This window comes from Sphaeramia orbicularis, chromosome 5 (genome assembly GCF_902148855.1).
Source record: "Sphaeramia orbicularis chromosome 5, fSphaOr1.1, whole genome shotgun sequence".
NCBI classification, from domain to species: Eukaryota; Metazoa; Chordata; class Actinopteri; order Kurtiformes; family Apogonidae; genus Sphaeramia; species Sphaeramia orbicularis.
The window spans coordinates 45328354-45352047 of NC_043961.1; the positions used below are offsets into that span (position 1 = coordinate 45328354).

A 23694-nucleotide genomic window follows, 5' to 3' on the forward strand; every position below is an offset into this window, starting at 1 on the left:
ACGTCCAGTAGAAGTATGTCCATCGTTCAGCAGGTGGCACTCTAGCACCAAATTTCAATGTCTTCTGATGAATGGGTGTAGGCCTGGGAGATCGACAACTGATTCAAATTTGAGGCAAATCTTTGTTTATATGTCCGAACTAAAGAAAGTTTTGTATAAGTAAATCTGTAGGGGGCGCTATGCAGCTAAAAATAAATTTCTACCATTGAATGGGTGTAGGTTTGCGAGATGTACCACTGAGTCAAATTTGAGCTAAATCAGTGTTCGTATGTCCGAATTAATGCAATTTTCGTGAATGTAAATTATTAGGGGGCGCTAATGAGCGAAGTGGCAATTTCTTTTGATAAATAGGTGTAGGCCTGGGAGACTGAACACTGATTCAAATTTGAGCCAGATTGGTATTCGTATGTCTAACGTGAAGTAATTTTCGTAAAGGTAAAATTGTAGGGGGCGCTATGGCACCGAATTTCAAATATTTCTGATAAATGGGTGTAGGCCTGGGAGATAGACGTCTGAGTCAAATTTGAGCCAAATCGGTGTTCGTATGTCCGAACTGAAGAAATTTTAATAAAAAAATATTAAAAATTTTTGTAGGGGGCGGTGTAATGCAAAATTTCAGTTTCTTTTGACAAATAGGTGTAGGCCGGGGAGACAGATGTCTGAGTCAAATTTGAGCCAAATTAGTGCTCGTATGTCCGAACTGATTTCATTTTTGTAAATGTACATTTGTAGGGGGCGCTATAGCGCGAAATTTCAATTTCTTTCAATAAATGGGTGTAGGCCTTGGAGATAGACATCTGAGTCAAATTTCAGCCAAATCGGTGTTCGTATGTCTGAGCTGAAGCAATTTCTGTAATGGTAAATTCACGAAGAAACTTTGCAAAGTTTGCGACGTCGTCACACAAAAGCGGTGACACCTATCAAAAAAACTCGGCTAACTTTTGATGCCCTGCTTCTCTAGATACTACCAATTTTCGTGGCTCTACAAAAAACTTTACGTCGGACGTGGTCCTATTGGCGTAATGCATTTCCACTTTTCAAGGGGGCGCTGCGGCAACATTTCTTTACCGACATCTACGAAACCTATATGTAAATTAAATTTCTTGCACTTCTGAATTTTGGGCAAAATTTGATGATTTTTCGTAAATGTTCAGGGGGTCAAATTTGAGCTCAAAGAGCAGGAGAAGAAAAATAAATAAAAATAATAATAAATTAAAGCCACAAGCGGCATCTAAAGGCCCTTGCCAAGGGCACGTCCAGTGGAAGTATGCCCATCGTTCAGCAGGTGGCGCTCTAGCACCAAATTTCAGTGTCTTCCTATGAATGGGTGTAGGCCTGGGAGATTGACAACTGATTCAAATTTGAGGGAAATCATTGCTCGTATGTCCGAAGTAAGGAAATTTTTGTATAAGTAAATCTGTAGGGGGCGCTATGCAGCTAAAATTAAATTTCTTCAATTGAATGGGTGTAGGCCTGCAAGATGTACCACTGAGTCAAATTTGAGCCAAATCGGTGGTCGTATGTCTGAAGTAATACAATTTTTGTGAAGGTAGATTTGTAGGGGGCGCTAATGAGCGAAATAGAAATTTCTTTTGATAAATAGGTGTAGGCCTGGGAGATTAACAAATGATTACAATTTGAGCCAAATTGGTGTTCGTATGTCTGAAGTGAAGTAATTTTCGTGAAGGTCAAATTGTAGGGGGCACTATAGCTCCAAATTTCAAATTTTTCTGAAAAATTGGTGTAGGCCTGAAAGATAGACGTCTGAGTCAAATTTGAGCCAAATTGGTGTTCGTCTGTCTGAACTGAAGCAATTTTAATAAAAAAATTTTTAAAAAAACTTGAAGGGGGCGCTGTAGTATGAAATTTCAGTTTCTTTTGACAAATAAGTGTAGGCCTGGGAGACAGATGTCTGAGTCAAATTTGAGCCAAATCGGTGTTTGTATGTCCGAACTGATGTAATTTTTGTAAATGTACATTTGTAGGGGGTGCTATAGTGCGAAATTTCAATTTCTTTTAGTAAATGGGTGTTGGCCTGGGAGATGGATGTCTGAGTCAAATTTCAGCCAAATCGGTGTTTGTATGTCTGAGCTGAAGCAATTTTTAATGGTAAATTTTTGAAAAAACTTTGCAAAGTTTGCAACCTCGTCGCACAAAAACGGTGACACCGATTCAAAAAATTTGGCCAACTTTTGATGTCCCACTTCTCTAGATACTGTACACCGATTTTGAGCTCATTCGGCCAAACGGCTTAGTAGGAGATAGTTAAAATACGACATCAGCGAAAACGCTGACTCAGCATTTTGGAAATTTCAATCCAATATGGCCGACTAAGGGTTGCTTTAGGGGCGTGGCCATAATTATATTTTTTGTTTGTCTCCTCATGATGAATCTGTGTACCGATTTTCGTGGCTCTACGACCAACTTTATGTTGGATGTGCTCCCATTGGTGTAATGCATTTCCACTTTTCAAGGGGGCGCTGCCGCAACATTTCTTTACCGACATCTACGAAACCTATATGTAAATTCAATTTCTCGCACTTCTGAATTTTGTGCAAAATTTGGTGAGTTTTCGTAAATGTTCAGGGGGTCAAAATTGAGCTCAAAGCACAGGAGAAGGAAAAATAAGACAAATTAAAGCCGCAAGCGGCCTCTAAAGGCCCTCGCCACGGGCACGTCCAGTAGAAGTATGTCCATCGTTCAGCAGGTGGCACTCTAGCACCAAATTTCAATGTCTTCTGATGAATGGGTGTAGGCCTGGGAGATCGACAACTGATTCAAATTTGAGGCAAATCTTTGTTTGTATGTCCGAACTAAAGAAAGTTTTGTATAAGTAAATCTGTAGGGGGCGCTATGCAGCTAAAAATAAATTTCTACCATTGAATGGGTGTAGGTTTGCGAGATGTACCACTGAGTCAAATTTGAGCTAAATCAGTGTTCGTATGTCCGAATTAATGCAATTTTTGTGAATGTAAATTATTAGGGGGCGCTAATGAGCGAAGTGGCAATTTCTTTTGATAAATAGGTGTAGGCCTGGGAGACTGAACACTGATTCAAATTTGAGCCAGATTGGTATTCATATGTCTAACGTGAAGTAATTTTCGTAAAGGTAAAATTGTAGGGGGCGCTATGGCACCGAATTTCAAATATTTCTGATAAATGGGTGTAGGCCTGGGAGATAGACGTCTGAGTCAAATTTGAGCCAAATCGGTGTTCGTATGTCCGAACTGAAGAAATTTTAATAAAAAAATATTAAAAATTTTTGTAGGGGGCGCTGTAGTGCAAAATTTCAGTTTCTTTTGACAAATAGGTGTAGGCCGAGGAGACAGATGTCTGAGTCAAATTTGAGCCAAACTGGTGCTCGTATGTCCGAACTGATTTCATTTTTGTAAATGTACATTTGTAGGGGGCGCTATCGTGCGAAATTTCAATTTATTGTAATAAATGGGTGTAGGCCTTGGAGATAGACGTCTGAGTCAAATTTCAGCCAAATCGGTGTTCGTATGTCTGAGCTGAAGCAATTTTTGTAATGGTAAATTGACGAAGAAACTTTGCAAAGTTTGCGACGTCGTCACACAAAAACGGTGACACCTATCCAAAAAATTCGGCTAACTTTTGATGCCCCACTTCTCTAATCCAATATGGCTGACTAAGGGTTGGTTTTGGGGCATGGCCATTATAATATTTTTTGTTTGTCTCTTCATGATGAATCTGTGTACCGATTTTCGTGGCTCTACAACAAACTTTATGTTGGACGTGCTCCCATTGGCGTAATGAATTTCCACTTTTCAAGGGGGCGCTGCGGCAACATTTCTTTACCGACATCTACGAAACCTATATGTAAATTCAATTTCTCGCACTTCTGAATTTTGGGCAAAATTTGATGATTTTTCGTAAATGTTCAGGGGGTCAAATTTGAGCTCAAAGAGCAGGAGAAGAAAAAAAAAAAAAAAAAAAAAAAAAAAAAAAGAAAAATAATAAGAATCTGAGCAAGAACAATATAGCCGTTTCTATGGCAACCACATATTTGGCCTTATGTTAAAGCTCTCGAGGTCCCCCACATGTCTGTGGGGTCAGATGTCACGTGTCGTGCACTTACACCCACATGACTGACCCCGAGTGGGCGTGTCCCATTGACTCCCATTCATTCTGAGCAGGTGTAAATATGTGACTTGTGCACATGTCATGTACATCGTCGGAAAGGTCTCAGTGCCGTGAATGTGAATATGTGTGAGAGTGGCGACAGTGGCGAAAGGCGACCGCGTCACTGGCGATTTTGTCCCCATGCGCCCACTGCAGACTCAATAGGCCCTGCGCCGGCTTTACTCGGCTCGGGCCTAGTTAAAGCTGCAAGCGGCATCTAAAGGCCCTCGCCACTGGCACGTCCAGTAGAAGTATTTCCATCGTTCAGCAGGTGGCGCTCTAGCCCCAAATTTTGTGTCTTCTGATGAATGGGTGGGAGATTGAAAATTGACTCAAATTTGAGACAAATCAGTGTTCGTATGTCCGAACGGAACAAATTTTTGTATAAATAAATCTGTAGGGGGCGCTATGGAGCCAAAATTCAATTTGTTCCATTGAATGGGTGTAGGCCTGCGAGATGTACCACTGAGTCAAATTTGAGCCAAATTGGTGTTCGTATGTCTTAACTGATGCAATTTTTGTGAAGGTAAATTTGTAGGGGGCGCTATTGAGTGAAATGACAATTTCTTTTGATGAATGGTTGTAGGCCTGGGAGATTGAAAACTGCTTCAAATTTGAGCCAAATTGGTTTTCGTATGTCTGAAGTAAAGTAATTTTTGTAAAGGTAAAATTGTAGGGGGCACTATAGCTCCAAAATTTCAAATTTTTCCAATATATGGGTGTAGGCCTTAGAGATAGACGTCTGAGTCAAATTTGAGCCAAATTGGGGTTCGTACGCCCGAACTGAAGCAATTTTAATAAAAAAAATTTTTAAAAAACTTGTAGGGGGCGCTGTAGTGCGAAATTTCAGTTTCTTTTGACAAATAGGTGTAGGCCTGGGAGACAGATGTCTGAGTCAAATTTGAGCCAAATCGGTGTTCGTATGTCCGAACTGATGTCATTTTTGTAAATGTACATTTGTAGGGGGCGCGATAGTGCGAAATTTCAATTTCTTTTAATAAATGGGTGTAGGCCTGGGAGATGGACGTCTGAGTCAAATTTGAGCCAAATCGGTGTTCGTATGTCTGAGCTGAAGCAATTTTTGTAATGGTAAATTCACAAAGAAACTTTGCAAAGTTTGCGACGTCGTCACACAAAAACGGTGACACCAATCTAAAAAATTCGTCTAACTTTTAATGCCCCACTTCTCTAGATACTGTACACTGATTTTGAGCTCATTTGGCAAAACGGCCAAGGAGGAGATTGTTAAAATACGACGTCAGCGAAAACGCTGACTCAGCATTTTGGAAATTTCAATCCAATATGGCCGACTAAGGTTTGGTTTTGGGGCATGGCCATAATAATATTTTTTGTTTGTCTCTTCATGATGAATCTGTGTACCGATTTTCGTGGCTCTACAACAAACTTTACATTGGACGTGCTCCCATTGGCGTAATGCATTTCCACTTTTCAAGGGGGTGCTGCGGCAACATTTCTTTACCGACATCTACGAAACCTATATGTAAATTCAATTTCTCGCACTTCTGAATTTTGGGCAAAATTTGGTGAGTTTTCGTAAATGTTCAGGGGGTCAAATTTGAGCTCAAAGAGTAGGAGAAGAAAAATAAATAAATAAAAAAAAAAGAAAAATAATAAGAATCTGAGCAAGAACAATATAGCCGTTTCTAGTGGGCGTGTCCCATTGACTCCCATTCATTCTGAGCAGGTGTAAATATGCGATTTGTGCACATGTCATGTACATCTTCGGAAAGGTCTCAGTGCCGTGAATGTGAATATGTGTGAGAGTGGCGACAGTGGAGAAAGGCGACCGCGTCACTGGCGATTTTGTCCCCATGCGCCCACTGCAGACTCAATAGGCCCTGCGCCGGCTTTACTCGGCTCGGGCCTAATAATAATCTGAGCAAGAACAATATAGCCGTTTCTATGGCAACCACATATTTGGCCTTATGTGAAAGCTCTCGAGGTCCCCCACATGTCTGTGGGGTCAGATGTCACGTGTTGTGCACTTACACCCACATGACTGACCCAAGTGGGCGTGTCCCATTGACTCCCATTCATTCTGAGCAGGTGTAAATATGCAATTTGTGCACGTCATGTACATCGTCGGAAAGATCTCAGTGCCGTGAATGTGAATATGTGTGAGAGTGGCGACAGTGGAGAAAGGCGACCGCGTCACTGGCGATTTTGTCCCCATGCGCCCACTGCAGACTCAATAGGCCCTGCGCCGGCTTTACTCGGCTCGGGCCTAATAATAATCTGAGCAAGAACAATATAGCCGTTTCTATGGCAACCACATATTTGGCCTTATGTGAAAGCTCTCGAGGTCCCCCACATGTCTGTGGGGTCAGATGTCACGTGTCGTGCACTTACACCCACATGACTGACCCGAGTGGGCGTGTCCCATTGACTCCCATTCATTCTGAGCAGGTGTAAATATGCAATTTGTGCACGTCATGTACATCGTCGGAAAGATCTCAGTGCCGTGAATGTGAATATGTGTGAGAGTGGCGACAGTGGAGAAAGGCGACCGCGTCACTGGCGATTTTGTCCCCATGCGCCCACTGCAGACTCAATAGGCCCTGCGCCGGCTTTACTCGGCTCGGGCCTAATAAAGAAAAATAATAAGAATCTGAGCAAGAACAATATAGCCGTTTCTATGGCAACCACATATTTGGCCTTATGTTAAAGCTCTCGAGGTCCCCCACATGTCTGTAGGGTCAGATGTCACGTGTCGTGCACTTACACCCACATGACTGACCCCGAGTGGGCGTGTCCCATTGACTCCCATTCATTCTGACTAGGTGTAAATATGTGACTTGTGCACGTCATGTACATCGTTGGAAAGGTCTCAGTGCCGTGAATGTGAATATGTGTGAGAGTGGCGACAGTGGTGAAAGGCGACCGCGTCACTGGCGATTTCGTCCCCATGCGCCCACTGCAGACTCAATAGGCCCTGCGTCGGCTTTACTCGGCTCGGGCCTAATAAATAAATAAAAAAAATAATAAGAATCTGAGCAAGAACAATATAGCCGTTTCTATGGCAACCACGTATTTGGCCTTATGTCAAAGCTCTCGAGGTCCCCCACATGTCTGTGGGGTCAGAGGTCACGTGTCGTGCACTTACACCCACATGACTGACCGCGCCTGGGCGTGTCCCATTGACTCTCATTCATTCTGAGCAGGTGTAAATATGCGATTTGTGCACATGTCATATATATCGGCGGAAAGGTCTCAGTGCCGTGAATGTGAATATGTGTGAGAGTGGCGACAGTGGCGAAAGGCGACCGCGCCACTGGCGATTTTGTCCCCATGCGCCCACTGCAGACTCAATAGGCCCTGCGCCGGCTTTACTCGGCTCGGTCCTAATAATCTGAGCAAGAACAATATAGCCGTTTCTATGGCAACCACATATTTGGCCTTATTTGAAAGCTGTTGAGGTCCCCCACATGTCTGTGGGGTCAGATGTCACATGTCGTGCACTTACACTCACATGACTGACCCTGAGTGGGCGTGTCCCATTGACTCCCATTGATTCTGAGCAGGTGTAAATATGCAATTTGTGCACTTGTCATATACATCTCCGGAAAGGTCTCAGTGCCGTGAATGTGAATATGTGTGAGAGTGGCGACAGTGGAGAAAGGCGACCGCGTCACTGGCGATTTCGTCCCCATGCGCCCACTGCAGACTCAATAGGCCCTGCGCCGGCTTTACTCGGCTCGGGCCTAATAATAAGAATCTGAGCAACAAGAACAATATAGCCGTTTCTATGGCAACCACATATTTGGCCTTATTTGAATGCTCTTGAGCTCCCCCACATGTCTGTGGGGTCAGATGTCACGTGTCGTGCACTTACACACAAGTGACTGACCCTGAGTGGGCGTGGCCCATTGACTCCCATTCATTCAGAGCAGGTGTAAATATGCGATTTTTGCACGTCATGTACATCGTCGGAAAGGTCTCAGTGCCGTGAATGTGAATATGTGTGAGAGTGGCGACAGTGGAGAAAGGCGACCGCGTCACTGGCGATTTTGTCCCCATGCGCCCACTGCAGACTCAATAGGCCCTGCGCTGGCTTTACTCGGCTCGGGCCTAATAATAATCTGAGCAAGAACAATATAGCCGTTTCTATGGCAACCACATATTTGGCCTTATGTGAAAGCTCTCGAGGTCCCCCACATGTCTGTGGGGTCAGATGTCACGTGTCGTGCACTTACACCCACATGACTGACCCAAGTGGGCGTGTCCCATTGACTCCCATTCATTCTGAGCAGGTGTAAATATGCAATTTGTGCACGTCATGTACATCGTCGGAAAGATCTCAGTGCCGTGAATGTGAATATGTGTGAGAGTGGCGACAGTGGAGAAAGGCGACCGCGTCACTGGCGATTTTGTCCCCATGCGCCCACTGCAGACTCAATAGGCCCTGCGCCGGCTTTACTCGGCTCGGGCCTAATAATAATCTGAGCAAGAACAATATAGCCGTTTCTATGGCAACCACATATTTGGCCTTATGTGAAAGCTCTCGAGGTCCCCCACATGTCTGTGGGGTCAGATGTCACGTGTCGTGCACTTACACCCACATGACTGACCCGAGTGGGCGTGTCCCATTGACTCCCATTCATTCTGAGCAGGTGTAAATATGCAATTTGTGCACGTCATGTACATCGTCGGAAAGATCTCAGTGCCGTGAATGTGAATATGTGTGAGAGTGGCGACAGTGGAGAAAGGCGACCGCGTCACTGGCGATTTTGTCCCTATGCGCCCACTGCAGACTCAATAGGCCCTGCGCCGGCTTTACTCGGCTCGGGCCTAATAAAGAAAAATAATAAGAATCTGAGCAAGAACAATATAGCCGTTTCTATGGCAACCACATATTTGGCCTTATGTTAAAGCTCTCGAGGTCCCCCACATGTCTGTAGGGTCAGATGTCACGTGTCGTGCACTTACACCCACATGACTGACCCCGAGTGGGCGTGTCCCATTGACTCCCATTCATTCTGACTAGGTGTAAATATGTGACTTGTGCACGTCATGTACATCGTTGGAAAGGTCTCAGTGCCGTGAATGTGAATATGTGTGAGAGTGGCGACAGTGGTGAAAGGCGACCGCGTCACTGGCGATTTCGTCCCCATGCGCCCACTGCAGACTCAATAGGCCCTGCGTCGGCTTTACTCGGCTCGGGCCTAATAAATAAATAAAAAAAATAATAAGAATCTGAGCAAGAACAATATAGCCGTTTCTATGGCAACCACGTATTTGGCCTTATGTCAAAGCTCTCGAGGTCCCCCACATGTCTGTGGGGTCAGAGGTCACGTGTCGTGCACTTACACCCACATGACTGACCGCGCCTGGGCGTGTCCCATTGACTCTCATTCATTCTGAGCAGGTGTAAATATGCGATTTGTGCACATGTCATATATATCGGCGGAAAGGTCTCAGTGCCGTGAATGTGAATATGTGTGAGAGTGGCGACAGTGGCGAAAGGCGACCGCGCCACTGGCGATTTTGTCCCCATGCGCCCACTGCAGACTCAATAGGCCCTGCGCCGGCTTTACTCGGCTCGGTCCTAATAATCTGAGCAAGAACAATATAGCCGTTTCTATGGCAACCACATATTTGGCCTTATTTGAAAGCTGTTGAGGTCCCCCACATGTCTGTGGGGTCAGATGTCACATGTCGTGCACTTACACTCACATGACTGACCCCGAGTGGGCGTGTCCCATTGACTCCCATTGATTCTGAGCAGGTGTAAATGTGCACTTGTCATATACATCTCCGGAAAGGTCTCAGTGCCGTGAATGTGAATATGTGTGAGAGTGGCGACAGTGGAGAAAGGCGACCGCGTCACTGGCGATTTCGTCCCCATGCGCCCACTGCAGACTCAATAGGCCCTGCGCCGGCTTTACTCGGCTCGGGCCTAATAATAAGAATCTGAGCAACAAGAACAATACAGCCGTTTCTATGGCAACCACAGCAACCACATATTTGGCCTTATTTGAATGCTCTTGAGCTCCCCCACATGTCTGTGGGGTCAGATGTCACGTGTCGTGCACTTACACACAAGTGACTGACCCTGAGTGGGCGTGTCCCATTGACTCCCATTCATTCAGAGCAGGTGTAAATATGCGATTTTTGCACGTCATGTACATCGTCGGAAAGGTCTCAGTGCCGTGAATGTGAATATGTGTGAGAGTGGCGACAGTGGCGAAAGGCGACCGCGTCACTGGCGATTTCGTCCCCGTGCGCCCACTGCAGACTCAATAGGCCCTGCGCCGTCTTTACTCGGCTCGGGCCTAAAAATGCCAGATCATACAGTATAGCTTTAAAAATCGACAATATTCCGTCCTGTACTGTCAACGATATTATTTATTATATGAATTCATCGGATGTAAATATCAAAGATATTGTAAACCTTGTTATTATGAGTACACATCATATTCACTGTTGTAAGTGGAAGAACACCAACCCCTCCTTTGTTTTGTTTATGTGTGATTTTCTGAAATACAACGAATCATTACGATATATTGAAAATACAAACAAAAAAGCCAGAAAATTTCATTCTTGTATATCTGAGTCCTTGCTGTTTTAAACATCTCTTGCCTTGGCCCTTAGTGCTATTATTGTTCAGTCAGATTTGCTGTTTTTTAAATTCTGTTTCTCTATTTCCATTACACGTCAAAATGCATGTCTTTTAGTTTATTTCATTTCAGATATTTTTAAAAAAATTTCAATGCTTCATCATTCCACCTTGGCTCCTATTGTATTTCTGTTTTACATATCTGTAACCTTTTCCCATTCTTGCTTTTTAAATAGCTTTGTGCCAATAAAAAAGGGAAAAAAACAAAGTTTCACTACCGGATGTAAAAAAAAAAAAAAAAAATTATAATAATAATGAAAAAAACTTCCACAAACACAGTGCGTGCCTGCGTGGTCATGCATTATATTAGGACCTCTTTTGTGCATGCAGGTCACTTCAGGGTCGCATTCCGTTCATACTCAAAACTGATAGAAGTCGCATTTAATGTGTAATATGAATGAGAACACAAAAAAAATTGGATTTCACCAAAAAAATCTGAATTGTGCATTAAGACCTGCTGTCTGAATGTAGCCTTTGATTCATTTTCTCAAAGCACTGTAAACATGTCCAAAGAATCCTCATAAAACTGGGACATTATCAGCAAAGTCTCAATTAGAAAAAGGCCTAATCCAGAACATTCAAGGCACAGCAGTTTATACAACACCTGTCAAATTCCGAAAATACTGAATATATGAAAAAACAGTGGAATGGAATCATTCATAACATTTTATCAATGTTTTTCCTATTTCCTGAGCATGATTTCCTGAATATTCTGCTAGTGTTGTAAAATACACGGGCCAAATATTGTGTGAATACCTCAATGAACATTTCTGTACTGCCATTTTCAAAGAAGCATATTTGAATGTTCTCAGTGCACGGCATCTAAACAAATTGGTTTGGATTTTTGTGTGCTGACTTTTAGGTGATTAGGATGCTTGTATTTATAGATCAGTCCATTTAAGTCAGAACTGGTGAAAGTCTCACTGAATCATCAGTTGTGGAACCTGTTCATAATGGTTTCCAGGTATGGTTCTCTCATGGTGAAGCACAAGTGTTTGGTATCAGATTAATATAAACTTATGAACACAGTTTGAGAGGAATAGGTCTACTATCTACATAGAAAAAAAATCTAAACCAATTTCAACTGAAGCAAAAACAAAGGGTTTATATTTATATTTTTGTTTGGTCCATCCTCTTTGTAACCATCATGTACAATGTGTAAGTATTTTAGATATTTGTTATTATTAATTGCTCCTTGAGGTGTTTCAGGTTGCCTCTGAGGCTCATTAAATGATCTCCATTGGTGTCCTGTGTTACAGAAAAAAACACCTAAAACAAAGCATTGTAAAAAGAAAGTGAGTAAACTACACTTGTCTGTAAACTAATTGGAGCTGAAAAGTGGAAAAATAAGGCAAACTATCAGTCAGTATCAATTTTGGCGGGATGATCCCTCTCTAAAATTTAACAGACTGCCTCAGGCTAGTGGAGTTAGTCATTTATTGATCACCAAAAAGCTTTTTGAATTATTCAATACACAGGAACATTAATCAGGTATGTACAGTTCATTGATCTTGGCATGTTTTCCTGCATCACTAAAGTGCAGCAACACAAGTCCTTGACGTGGCTTGACTCCCCATCAAACAAAACAATAAGAAAAGTCATCATCAGTAACTGTTCATCAGCTGACCGCAGAGGGCTGTGACCTCTGACCCACACACGTGGACGATGCGGTAGCTGAAGCTTTAAACACATTATTTGTCTAGAATTATCACTGTGCATTAGTTGATTAAAAACAGCAAAAAACAGCAAAGACTGAAGGATTTTCTCCCAAAGCTATGACTCATGAGGCAACATGAAAATGTTCTGATGGAACCAGGAGAACCGACAGATTCCAGTTGGTGTGTTGTATCTGAACCACTTGTATTTAAAAGAGCTTCAAACCTTAGTTCCTCAAGAAAGGGGATGATCAAAGGGACACTTTGCGCTCTGGATGGAAACTGACACAATGCTCAGGGACCATTTCTTAAGGGTTCTGAAAAGGTTACAGTGCTTAATAAAAAATAAATATTAATGAAGGAAAATGTCTTTGAAGATTTTCACAAGAGGCTTTACGTGTCAGGTTTTCTTTAAACATTTAAAACAGACAACAGTAAATATTGTAAGTATGACAGAAAACCTAAAGGCAGAATATGTCCCCTTTAAATTGAATGCTCTTTGGGAGTTTCCTTTTTTGTTTCCATGACAACAGGATTGATGCATACTGCAAACAGTATGAAATACTGGAATATTATGCTAGGGCGGTTTATGTTCTCCAGAAACTTGAATGAAAAGTTTGTGATGGCACCTGAAATGTTTAAAGGCCATCATTTTCATTTTCCTCCTTTAATATTTTCTCATTAGATTTAAAATAAGATGGTGTCAATTGACCTCTGACACCTTCTTTGTGATAAAAGACCCATGGAGAGCTGTTATCACTTCACTTTTAAGCTAATAAAAGCTTTTTAACATCCACAAATTAGAGCCACTTTGTCAAAGGAGTCTTACGAAAACAACTTGGATATTTTCTGAGATTAATCATACATTTACAATGAACCAAGTCACACATTTACAGAGTTATAAATTCTTTAAGTCAGTGGTTTCCAACCTTTTTTGGCTCTTGACCCCATTTTTACATCACAAATTTCTGGTAACCCCACAAATTCAAAACCGAGACTTTTTTTTTTTGCTGAAATGAACTTGTTTTTGATCATGTAATAGTTTGCTATTCTATGTTGCAAATAAACAACAATTTTAGATGACATTTAGGCTATATAATGTGTATTATTATGGACGGAGGCAGAAAAGCCAGGTGTAGATTACTGCACAAAGTGAGAATTTTATTTTCCTTGGTCAGGATACGTATAGTCACTCCAGCTTGGACTTACAAGGCTGCAAATTAATACTTAAAAAACAATAACTCAAACTATGAATTATGAAAGAGCTGCAGCATCTTAAACCAGCCACAATGAACATTTGAAAGCTAAACAGTACCACAGTGCTTCAGTTTCAGCTTCAGAGTTTGTCATGTCTTTCATGTATTGTGATTGTCTCTCTCAACTCACCATTTATTTTTTTATTATTTTTGTTATTTTATCAATTACTAGAAATTTCAGGTGACCCCACATTGGGTCCCGACCCCAAGGTTGAAAAACACTGCTTTAAGTTGTCGTCCAAGAAAACAACCCCAATGAAATTCTCTGCTTTTCAAATTTGTGTTTTTTTCCCTTAACACTCAGGCAATTTGTGTCTTGAAAATGTATGATTTATAATCTCAGTTTAGAGTTAAGAGTTTCTTCTCAGAAATTTGTCTCAGATTCTTACCTCAGCACAGAAAATGTTTCCTTTAACTTACAGTGGACAATGTCATAGGTGTGTAGCAAAGTTATCATTTAAGCAAGTTTGGAAGAATAAAATAATGCTAACTATAAATCTCAGCAAGTGTGATGGGACTGCAAATACAAACTACCTTTAAGTATTGTAGAACTGTTAATATGGCCACTGTTCCCTTCCACTCCCTTCTTTCCAATCTGCCAGTGTGATTTGACATGACAAGAAAGTATTAAAGCTCTCTTAAAACAGCATTATCATTATTTAAAAAGCGGCCCTAAGTCACATCAACTTTTCTGTCTGTACAACTGAAGTGGCAAATAAGCAATTATATTATGATCATCCATTTCTTTCCCAAGCAAAAATAAAATTTCCATTTCTGGTTCCAGCTTTACAAATATGAAGATTTTCTGCTTTTTTTTTTTTCTTAAATAGTAATTTATTAATAGCTGTTGTCTATGGAAGCCAAGAACAGCCAGCCTTACGATCCTTTTGTTAGAACATAACAGATTAACTCTTTATCTCGACATAACAAAGCTTGTTTTCTCGTGATAAAGGATTTAAATCTCTATCTTGAGATATATGCATTCAGAGATGAGCTTTGTTATCAAGACAAGAAATAAAGAATTTATTAACAAAAGAAAACAAGCTACATTATGTAGACTTTGAACCAAATGATTAAATGAGGAGTCAGATAAGTGAATTTTTCCCTGAATGTAAATAATTTAAAGTCATTGATGGACACTTCAGTGCTGTCTTAACTATGACTGCCTTGTTACACCAATGACAGTGAATGGGAGTGCCCTGATCAAGGCACTGGGGGTGGGGCTTAGTGGATGATCCAATAACATCTGAATGGCCCTTGGAATTTTCTCCTTCAGATTGGTTTTCTTCAATTTTCATGCTGTTTTTTGGCATTTTGCATTTTAATAACACAAATGTAAAAAAACTGAAACTTACAAGTTATTTCTGCATGGAGCCCATATAAAAAATGTGTTTTTTCTCTTTTTGAAGGCATAAAACAAGTCTGTGATGACATGTTTCCGTGGTTGTCTTCCTCTTAGTGAGGGTGTGTTTAATTTATTCTCTTTTACAGAGTGATGTGGAGTCCAGCAGAGAGGGAGCACAAGGTTTTCAGCCTGGTGCAGCCCAGTAGGGCAGGTGGTATCCTCTGCTGTGGTTCCTGAGCTGGTCTTTAACGGTTCACACTTTCACTGCTGTGTTATGCTTCAGATTCACCCTTCTTTTTTCCCTCCTCACCCGCGTCACTGTCCTCTGATTGGCTGTTGCTAAGCACCAGGAAGTGTCCATCAGCCACAGGGGGGTTAGCAGGGCGACTGGAGGCGGCAATGAGGCGGCTCTGCTCCTCCAAATCCTGTAGGTCAGAGTGACAGAAGACAAATAAAGAAAATCAAATCAAACCAAACACAACCAAACCAAACCAAACCAAACCAGTGTCACCTTTATGTATGAGGTCCAACGTCAATGACAGTAACTGCTCTGTGAGATGGACCTTATTCCATTATTAGTAGAACATAAAGCTGCACATCTGAACATGAAACCAATAAAAAGGTAGAACAGCAATCACTGATCAAACAGCATACATCTATTTAAAGAACCAATTAAGGCAAGGACTTTTCAGCAACATTACAAATGTTTGCATCAACTGTGCCATTAAAAAAGTTGGACTTAAACCTATTTGTGAAACGGAGACCATGTGGAAATTTCTCCTCCTATGTTAATGGATTTCTTAATGACAGTGGAATGTTTTGGGTTTTTTTTCGTTTTGTTTTGTTTTTTTTTTAACTCCACGCAGAGGAGTTAAAAAAACATGCAGACTCATTCTGTCGTGTCAGTGTAGGTTCTCTCTGGGTTCTCAGAGATAGATCATTACAAATGATGAGGAGGCTTTACGGCTCTTAATTTCACGTATGCATAACTGCATGCCTAAAAACGTTTGGAAAATACATTAAAATCAGGGGTGCCCAATCCAGGTACTCAAGATGTACTATCTTGCATGTTTTAGAGGTTTCCCTCTTCCAGCACACCTGACAATCATTATCAGGCTTCTGCAACGTTTGATGATAGGCTTATCATTTGAATCAGGTGTGTTGGAAAAGGGATACATCTAAAACATGCAGGATAGTAGCTCTCAAGGACCAGGACTGGACATCCCTGCATTAAATCTTCAGCTTAATGATATTACATTTTCCAAACGTATGGTTTTACAAACTGGTCTTTCCCTTCTGTACTTTTTCTGGATTGCAGCCTAATGCTATTTTGCTGATTATTAAACCTGATCCTTGGTTTGGCATAACATAATTTACAAATGAAACCATAAGTCCGAGTTAATTTGATCATGTTTAAAGGGTACCGGTACTGGTCATGCTTATGACAGCAATTGTGCTTTGTGTATTACTTATAAGCAAAATAGGCACAAATTCAGTAAATTTAAAAAAAAAAAAAAAAAAATTGTCATAGATGCACCACATTGGACCTTTTTATTCTGTGAAGTGTGCACGGGGGCAGAACCTATGGGGAGCAGCCACTGAAGGCCAGAAGTGATGTACCTTTGTGGATTCTGGGTGATCAAGTGCGAGTAAACAAGCAGCAGTCTGCGAGCGAGATTGAGTGGAAAGCATGTGTTCAAGAAGCAAACTGACTAACAATTGTGAGCAAATGGGTGGAAATGATTGCTTTTTCAATTTGATAATGTGCCATCTTAGACTGGTGTCTGCTGTACAGGGTCTGTGACCAATCCATTGCAGCCCAGTCAACTGGACAAATCAATGACTCACTACTGGTGCTGGAACAGCCCATGAAGGAGGCAACATATCACTGACCATGCCTCACTGATGGAGCAATCACTTAGTACTCAAACATACTTGACAATGGGCTATGACGAAAGGTACCCGATGGAACCGCTGGTTTTATGTGATCTTTTGAAATAGCTAGCAATAAAAATTCATAAGAGGTAACCTTTAATAATTAATCCTTTAGACTGAACATTGTGATGGGAAAGCCTTGTTGTTCATGTACAAATCTAATAGTTACCTTTTCGATCTGTCTCTGCTTGCTGAGCTCCTCCTGTTGCTTCTCTTTGGCCTTGTCCTGCTCCTTCCTCTTCTCCACCGCCTTACGATCCTGCACAGCAATGACCGTTAAACTCCACAGACACACCTAAAGGCCCCATCTCTGCTACCTGCTGTTAGCATTAGCACTCACCATCTCTGAGTGGAAGGCGATCTGCTGGGCCAGGCCGATGCTATCACAGATCTGAAATGGGAAGAAGAAACATGTTGGACAGATGGATGGACGGACGGACACACACACACACACACACACACACACAGACCGACTGACTAATGACCTTCTCTCCGTCATTGTTGGATTCAAAAATGTAGCAGACAGCTCGACTGTCCCCCCGCCCGCCTGCTGGCTGTAGAACAAAACCGAACAGCCTCTTATTGTCCTGATGAGAAGAGCTGTGGAGGACACTGGACAGAGGGAACTGTTGAAGACGGACAGACATCAGCAGAGGACAACACACCCGGACAAAGATCATTTACATAGATGGATTGAGCTCATCTTACCCTGAGTCGAGTCACTTGCGTCTGAGGATCAATGAGCCTGAGAAAAGCAAAACACACTCATCAATAAAGAGTTTAATGTAGAAAAAAAAATAGGACCAATGGCCCTGTAACTCACCAGCATGTTCCATCAAGAATCTATAACAACTTGAATTTGCAAGGTTATCGAGTACTGCTGCTATGTTAGAGTCCTGTGGTCTTGATGCAGGAGATCAATCTCCCAGTAGAAGTGGGTGGAGGAAGTCACTGGAGGATAACTCAACAAATTCAATTAAAGTCTATATCGTTGGCTTCCTGATAAAACCTGTTATGTGACTTTTGGCAAATTTTACAGGAGAAACAAAAAACTGTTTATATAACAGGAAACTGAAATATGACAAAAAATATCTGTTCCTTTAATGTTGGTACTTATGATGGAATATAAACAACTTTCACAGGAGACTGAAATTTGAAGTTAATAAGGGAGATAGCAGGTTTTTATTCCCAACCAAAAATGTCACTTAGCAGGTTTTATCAGGAAGCCGACGATATACGACTTCCTATCAGTGCACAATAGTAACTATACTAATATCTAACCATTTCCATTTTATAAGCCATCAAAATATGGCACATTATAAGTAAAAACAAATTTTTAATATTTCAAAAAATCATTAAAAAAAAAAGCAAAAATCTAAATTTTTCAAAACTGTGAACAAACATTGTAGACATTTTCTGAAATAAGCTACATAAAAATTTGAAATGAATCTGACCAGTAGTCAGAGAAGATGTGTGAAGAAATTACTAATGAAGACAACAACAAACACAGCGCCTCCACAACAGCTCATGGCCTATTGGCCGGTGAACTTAACGATAGGGATTCCACATGGACAAATGTCTTCCCAAAGTCTGAGTTGACAACTAATTTCATGTGTAGGTTTGCATATTTAAAATTACCTAAAATGTTAATTTTCTTTATTATTTAGATGTTTTATTATTATTTTAGGCAATTTGTTCAGTTTTTTTCCTTCTATAGTGCTTGGCTGTTAGGTTAAGGTTAAAGCAGATCATTTCTTCCCTGAAAAATACCCTTGATCAGTATAAACACTGGTGGCATCCAACACATTTATTCAATCTTTTAATCATTTGTTTAACCTCCAGCATCTGTTTATAAATAAATAAATAAATAGGTGGTTGTATTAACTTCAGGTGTATTGGTTCAGGTTCCCACTGGCAATGATAAATGCAGTGAAAAAAGAGGAACTGATGCAGTGGAGGATGAAGGACAAGCAAGTAATACACCAGTTCCTATGGCATTTGGCGTGCTATACGTAAGAATTTTGTACCTTTTGTGTGATCAATGACATTTGATGGCATGTCAATTAACACCAAGATCTCTGGTTCACATAACCGTGACCCTCAGTGCATGGTATTTGACACAGCGTGAACATACATGCGGAAAGCTATAATGCGTACAGATAACACACCAAATAAAAGTGGCATGTGTATTTATGAGTCATGATATCACGTTGGTTTATCAGCCAGCAGCAACTACAGTTGCTGCATCATTGAGATCTTGTTTAACAGTAAATACTACTAAATGTCTCATTATCATTAAAAAAAAAATTAAATTTGAAATGATGAATAATAATGTATTATGACGTAATTACAACCCTGTCCATCAAAATGATGGACAATAGAAATGTCTAGTGCAACCTCTGCCTTGCGTCTGTGTGTGAGTCAGAATTATTCTACACTGATTATGGTGATCTACTGTACAGACATGCAACTACCTCCACGTTAAGGAGCCTTGATTCAGTATATCATGCTTTATGTTTCATTTCTAATGCAAAATCTCTCACTCACCACCCCTCTATGACTGAGTGGGCTGGAAATCATTAACCAGCCATAGACAAAAACACTGGTTTATGTTCATCTATAAAGCTCTGCTGGGTAAACTCCCAAAACACCTCAGCAATCTTCTTTCTGTTAGCTCTAGTAGTTTCCATCTGCGCTCCTCCAAGTGGTTGCTTTTGACTATTCCCTGAGTTTTGACAGACTTTGGAAAAACAGCATTTTCCTACCATGCACCATGGTCGTGGAATAATCTTCAAAAAACTGTAAAACTACATACATTAATTTCTGTTAATTATTCTGAAAGTATCATGGAAAATGCAGTGAAGGAGGAATCTCACTGTTTTTCTTGATGCCATTATGGCTGAATAGTTGTTATTGAGTTTTATTGTTCATTGTGCATCATTTATGTATTTATGTTGTTTGGACTTTGTATGGCTGCTACCTTGGCCAGGTCTCCCTTGCAAAAGAGATTCATAATCTCAATGGGACTTCCTGGTTAAATAGAGGTTAAAAAATAAATAAATAAATAATAATAATAAAAAATTGACAGGCGCGTGCTTCAAATTTGTGATTAGCATACTACCACGCCCCCATTTCTCCGTATAAGGAAGCTGCTTGCCTAGAGCTGATTCGTGAATGAAGGAAGCCATTACGCAAGGAGAGAAGTAGTAAATTTCTCAGTTTGTTAGAAGTGATGGCGCCAAGAGGGAAAAAACCAGAAGAATTTTACAACCACAGAAATTAAGACAATTGTGTGCGATGTGGAAGCCAGAAAAGGAATACTTTTCAAGGGTGTCTCCTCGGGGGTGACGATGGTAAAAAAAAAAAAAAAAAATGCTTGGACTGCAATATAACCAAGGCTGTTAACATAGTATCCCTGGAGAAGCACAGTGTGGCCCCAGTGAAAAAAAAGTGGTCCGACATCAAAGTTGATGCCAAAAAATGCATTACGGACCAGACGAAAAAGGAGACTAGTGGAGGACAAGGTCCACCTGATCCAACGCCCCAGGATGAGAGAACAGCAGCAATAACTGGACAAACATCCATTCATGGAATATGTCCACCAAATGTCCTGTGTAAACTAGGACTGTTGTTACTGTTGAATATAGTAATTGTCACAATAATGAGGGTGAAAGTGTGTCCATTTCATGGTTAACACATTTGGCCAATATATTAGTAAATTAATCAAATTAATCATTTTTAAAAATGTTATTTAGATCTCTTTTTAATGAATGTGGTTTTATATGCTCTGCATGTACTTAAAAGGTATGTGTTTGCATTTTCGAAGTCAGTTCAGCCTTCCTCATTTGTGCATATGGTCTGAGGCAGTTCTAAATTTGTAGAGTAAGAAGAAATTCAGGTAAGAACATATTGATGAATCCCAGATTTGTGCGTCAAACAATCACATGCAGAGTTCACAGATTTGTGCGTATGCACTGTTTGTGAATGAGGCCCACTGATACACAGAGGCAGGGGCGTTTTTAGCCCATTTTTGGGGGTGCTGAAGCACCCCTAAATTGATTCTCAGCACCCCTAAAATATTTTAAGATTGCTGAAATTTTTCTTATTTCTTGTTTACTTTAGGTCCATTCTTAACATGCTAGAAAAATGTCAAAACCACATACAGTACATGGCTGAAACGTAATATTTTAACAACAAAAATACAGCCCCCCACCCCCCTGTCTCGAAAATGGTTTGATCCTCCCCATCCCTCCCCGCTTTCCTCAATTCAGAGTCTGAGTGCTTCATAGGTATAGAGCAGTTGTGCACAGGCGCTGCCTTCCAGAGTTGGGATATGGTAGTGGTGTAAGTACTTGGTGTAAACCAGGACATGTGACACATTTCTTTACTTCAACCACTTAATACCAACACATTATTATCATCACCAGTCCCAATTTTTGCTGCATTGAAACGTAGATCACTGTTTATGCTGATGTTTTTTCTCGCTAGGAAACGGTTCATGTGGTTCAGTCCACCTCTGTCCTCTGAACTGGACTGAGAGAAGCTGCTGTTGTGTCTGTGCATGTGCTCATATAAAAGTGTGTGTGTGTGTGTGTGTGTGTGTGTGTGTGTGTGTGTGTGTGTGTAGACAGCCAGCCTCATCATGAACGTACAGTTCTTTTTTTTTTTTTTCTAAAAATAAAAAAGAGCCAGATTCAGGTAAGATTCTGAGGTCAACTTGTGTAACCCCATTTTCCACAGCAACCAAATATTCTATTACAATGATATTGTAAGTTGGATAAATGTACCAGTTTATATCTCTTATTAGATATTAAACAAATTGTTTGGTTATTTGCCTTTTGGTTAAAGCACAAAGAGAGGGGGGGAGCAGAGAGACACTTAACATTTACACTGGTTTACAATTTTTTTTAGAAATTATCTGCCTCAGAGATTAAATGTGCTAAATGTTACATATTTTAATCAGATTAATTGGAAAACAAATGACCAAAACTGGTTTGCTGATGTTTTGACAGTATATGATGTGTTCTTCCACATATATGTTGGTTTCTGTCCATTTATAAAACAGATTTATAAATGTTCCACTGATAGAACCTGTAAAGCGAATGTATTGTCATGTGCAGACAGTGTTTGAAGTAGATCTGGTAACTCTGACACTAATATTCCTCTGGAGGTCAACCCATTCTCTCGTAGATGTTGAGGAGCTGCTGTATCAAAATGGAGGACTGTCCTCCACCAGCAATTCCAGTTAGGGTATATTTCTTTTATGATTCCAATCCATTCCTCTTCTACTGTGGCTCAGCATTTAAATAACTTTTATCAGATTTGATGGTTTAGTCACAGAGTCTCTCATTCCCAGAAAATTTTATGCTTGTCTTTCACAAATGTGGGAATAATGGCCCAAAATTGCGTTAAAATGTACAAAACAGTGAAATTTCTCCTGCTTGGCCAGCTAGCCCTCTGGGTGCTCAGCACCCCTAAACCTCTGATCCTAGAATCGCCCCTGCACAGAGGCCTGCACCACTCTATAAAGATTTGGGCTGGGTTCATACTTGAGGCAGTCACAGGTGACCAGTAGGTGAGACTCAGTCATCCTGAAGATGTTGTGGATGGCTCTGGCCGCCAGAATCTGACGCATCGTCTCGGAGATGACATCTACTGAATCAGCAGTCTTCACCTCCATGGAGCCGAGGAAACGGACGATGAAGAGTTGATGGAGGATGGAGTCTGAACAACAAGCAAGTACACATAGTACACACAAACAAAAAAACAAACAAACTGAATTTGCCAGGATTAATATTACTACAATCTAATTCTTATCATATGAAATGCTCCAATTAAATGCTACAGTAAAATAATTCAAAATAATAGCCTACTAATCTCCCTGAAGATTACTGCAACCATGTGAAATATTTAACTGGTTCCTATGATGTTGTCATAAGTTCTTCTGCTTTTCTATAATTTTTCTATATTTATAATTATCAATTACATATTTTGTGCATTGCCTTATTTAAAATTAATTAATCCTAGACAGAATTTCTGTCATGCATTTACACTCCGCTGTAAACTACACACCGTACACTCCAAATTTGACTCTACATGGCAAAATAAATGCAACAAGTGAAAAAGTAGGCATTACTTATTAACACCCCTGTCTGGTCGCACAACACTTTGCCCTGCCTGCTCACAGATACCCTGCCTACCCACGGATTCATTTTGAGTGTTAACTTCTAATCTTTTCAAAAACCTTTCAAAAATTTGCAAAAAATAAAAACACTGAGAGAAAGTCACATGTAAAGAACATGTGTGTGAAGTTTGAAAAGAATAATGAATAATGTCTGATAAATGGGCTGGAAAAATTTTCTGAGTTAAAATGTTCAAAAATGACAAAAAAAGAAATAATAATAATAAAAAAAAAAGGAAATTCAGTCTTTAAACAGCGCACTGCACCTCTCCTAGTGGTAAAGAACATACGTGTTGAATTCTAAATGCATCAGGTCAATAGAGCCTGAGAGATGGGTTGGACAAAAATCTCAGACAGATGGACGCCCCTTGGGGTGGGTGGGGGTATAATAATCATTTAAACATAAAAAAAGTTCTAACTGCTGTCTCTGCAATACTGTTATCTGCTAAAATATAAAGGTAACATAACATAGATAACAGAGTACCTTCACTGTCATCTGATGTACTGTCTCCTGACTCTCCAAATGGATTACTCCTTCTGAA

General features: G+C 40.6%; 1 protein-coding gene across 2 annotated transcripts in view; it reads right to left on the reverse strand.

Annotated features, from left to right (window-relative positions):
• Positions 1 to 13875: 13875 nt before the first annotated feature.
• Positions 13876 to 23694, reverse strand: part of appl1 (adaptor protein, phosphotyrosine interaction, PH domain and leucine zipper containing 1) — a 77656-nt gene continuing 67837 nt past the window's right edge. Inside the window, exons 16-22 of one of the 2 annotated variants that reach the window (XM_030135354.1) lie at positions 23637 to 23689; positions 22521 to 22695; positions 17680 to 17716; positions 17457 to 17597; positions 17312 to 17362; positions 17141 to 17230; positions 13876 to 15461 (exon numbers count right to left, since the gene is read on the reverse strand). In XM_030135354.1, the coding sequence (XP_029991214.1) occupies positions 15309 to 15461; positions 17141 to 17230; positions 17312 to 17362; positions 17457 to 17597; positions 17680 to 17716; positions 22521 to 22695; positions 23637 to 23689 (700 nt within the window). In that variant the 3' untranslated portion in view covers positions 13876 to 15308. Of the gene's footprint in view, positions 15462 to 17140; positions 17231 to 17311; positions 17363 to 17456; positions 17598 to 17679; positions 17717 to 20882; positions 20981 to 22483; positions 22696 to 23636; positions 23690 to 23694 lie in introns of those variants that run through there. The other variant, XM_030135355.1, reaches the window with a different exon arrangement.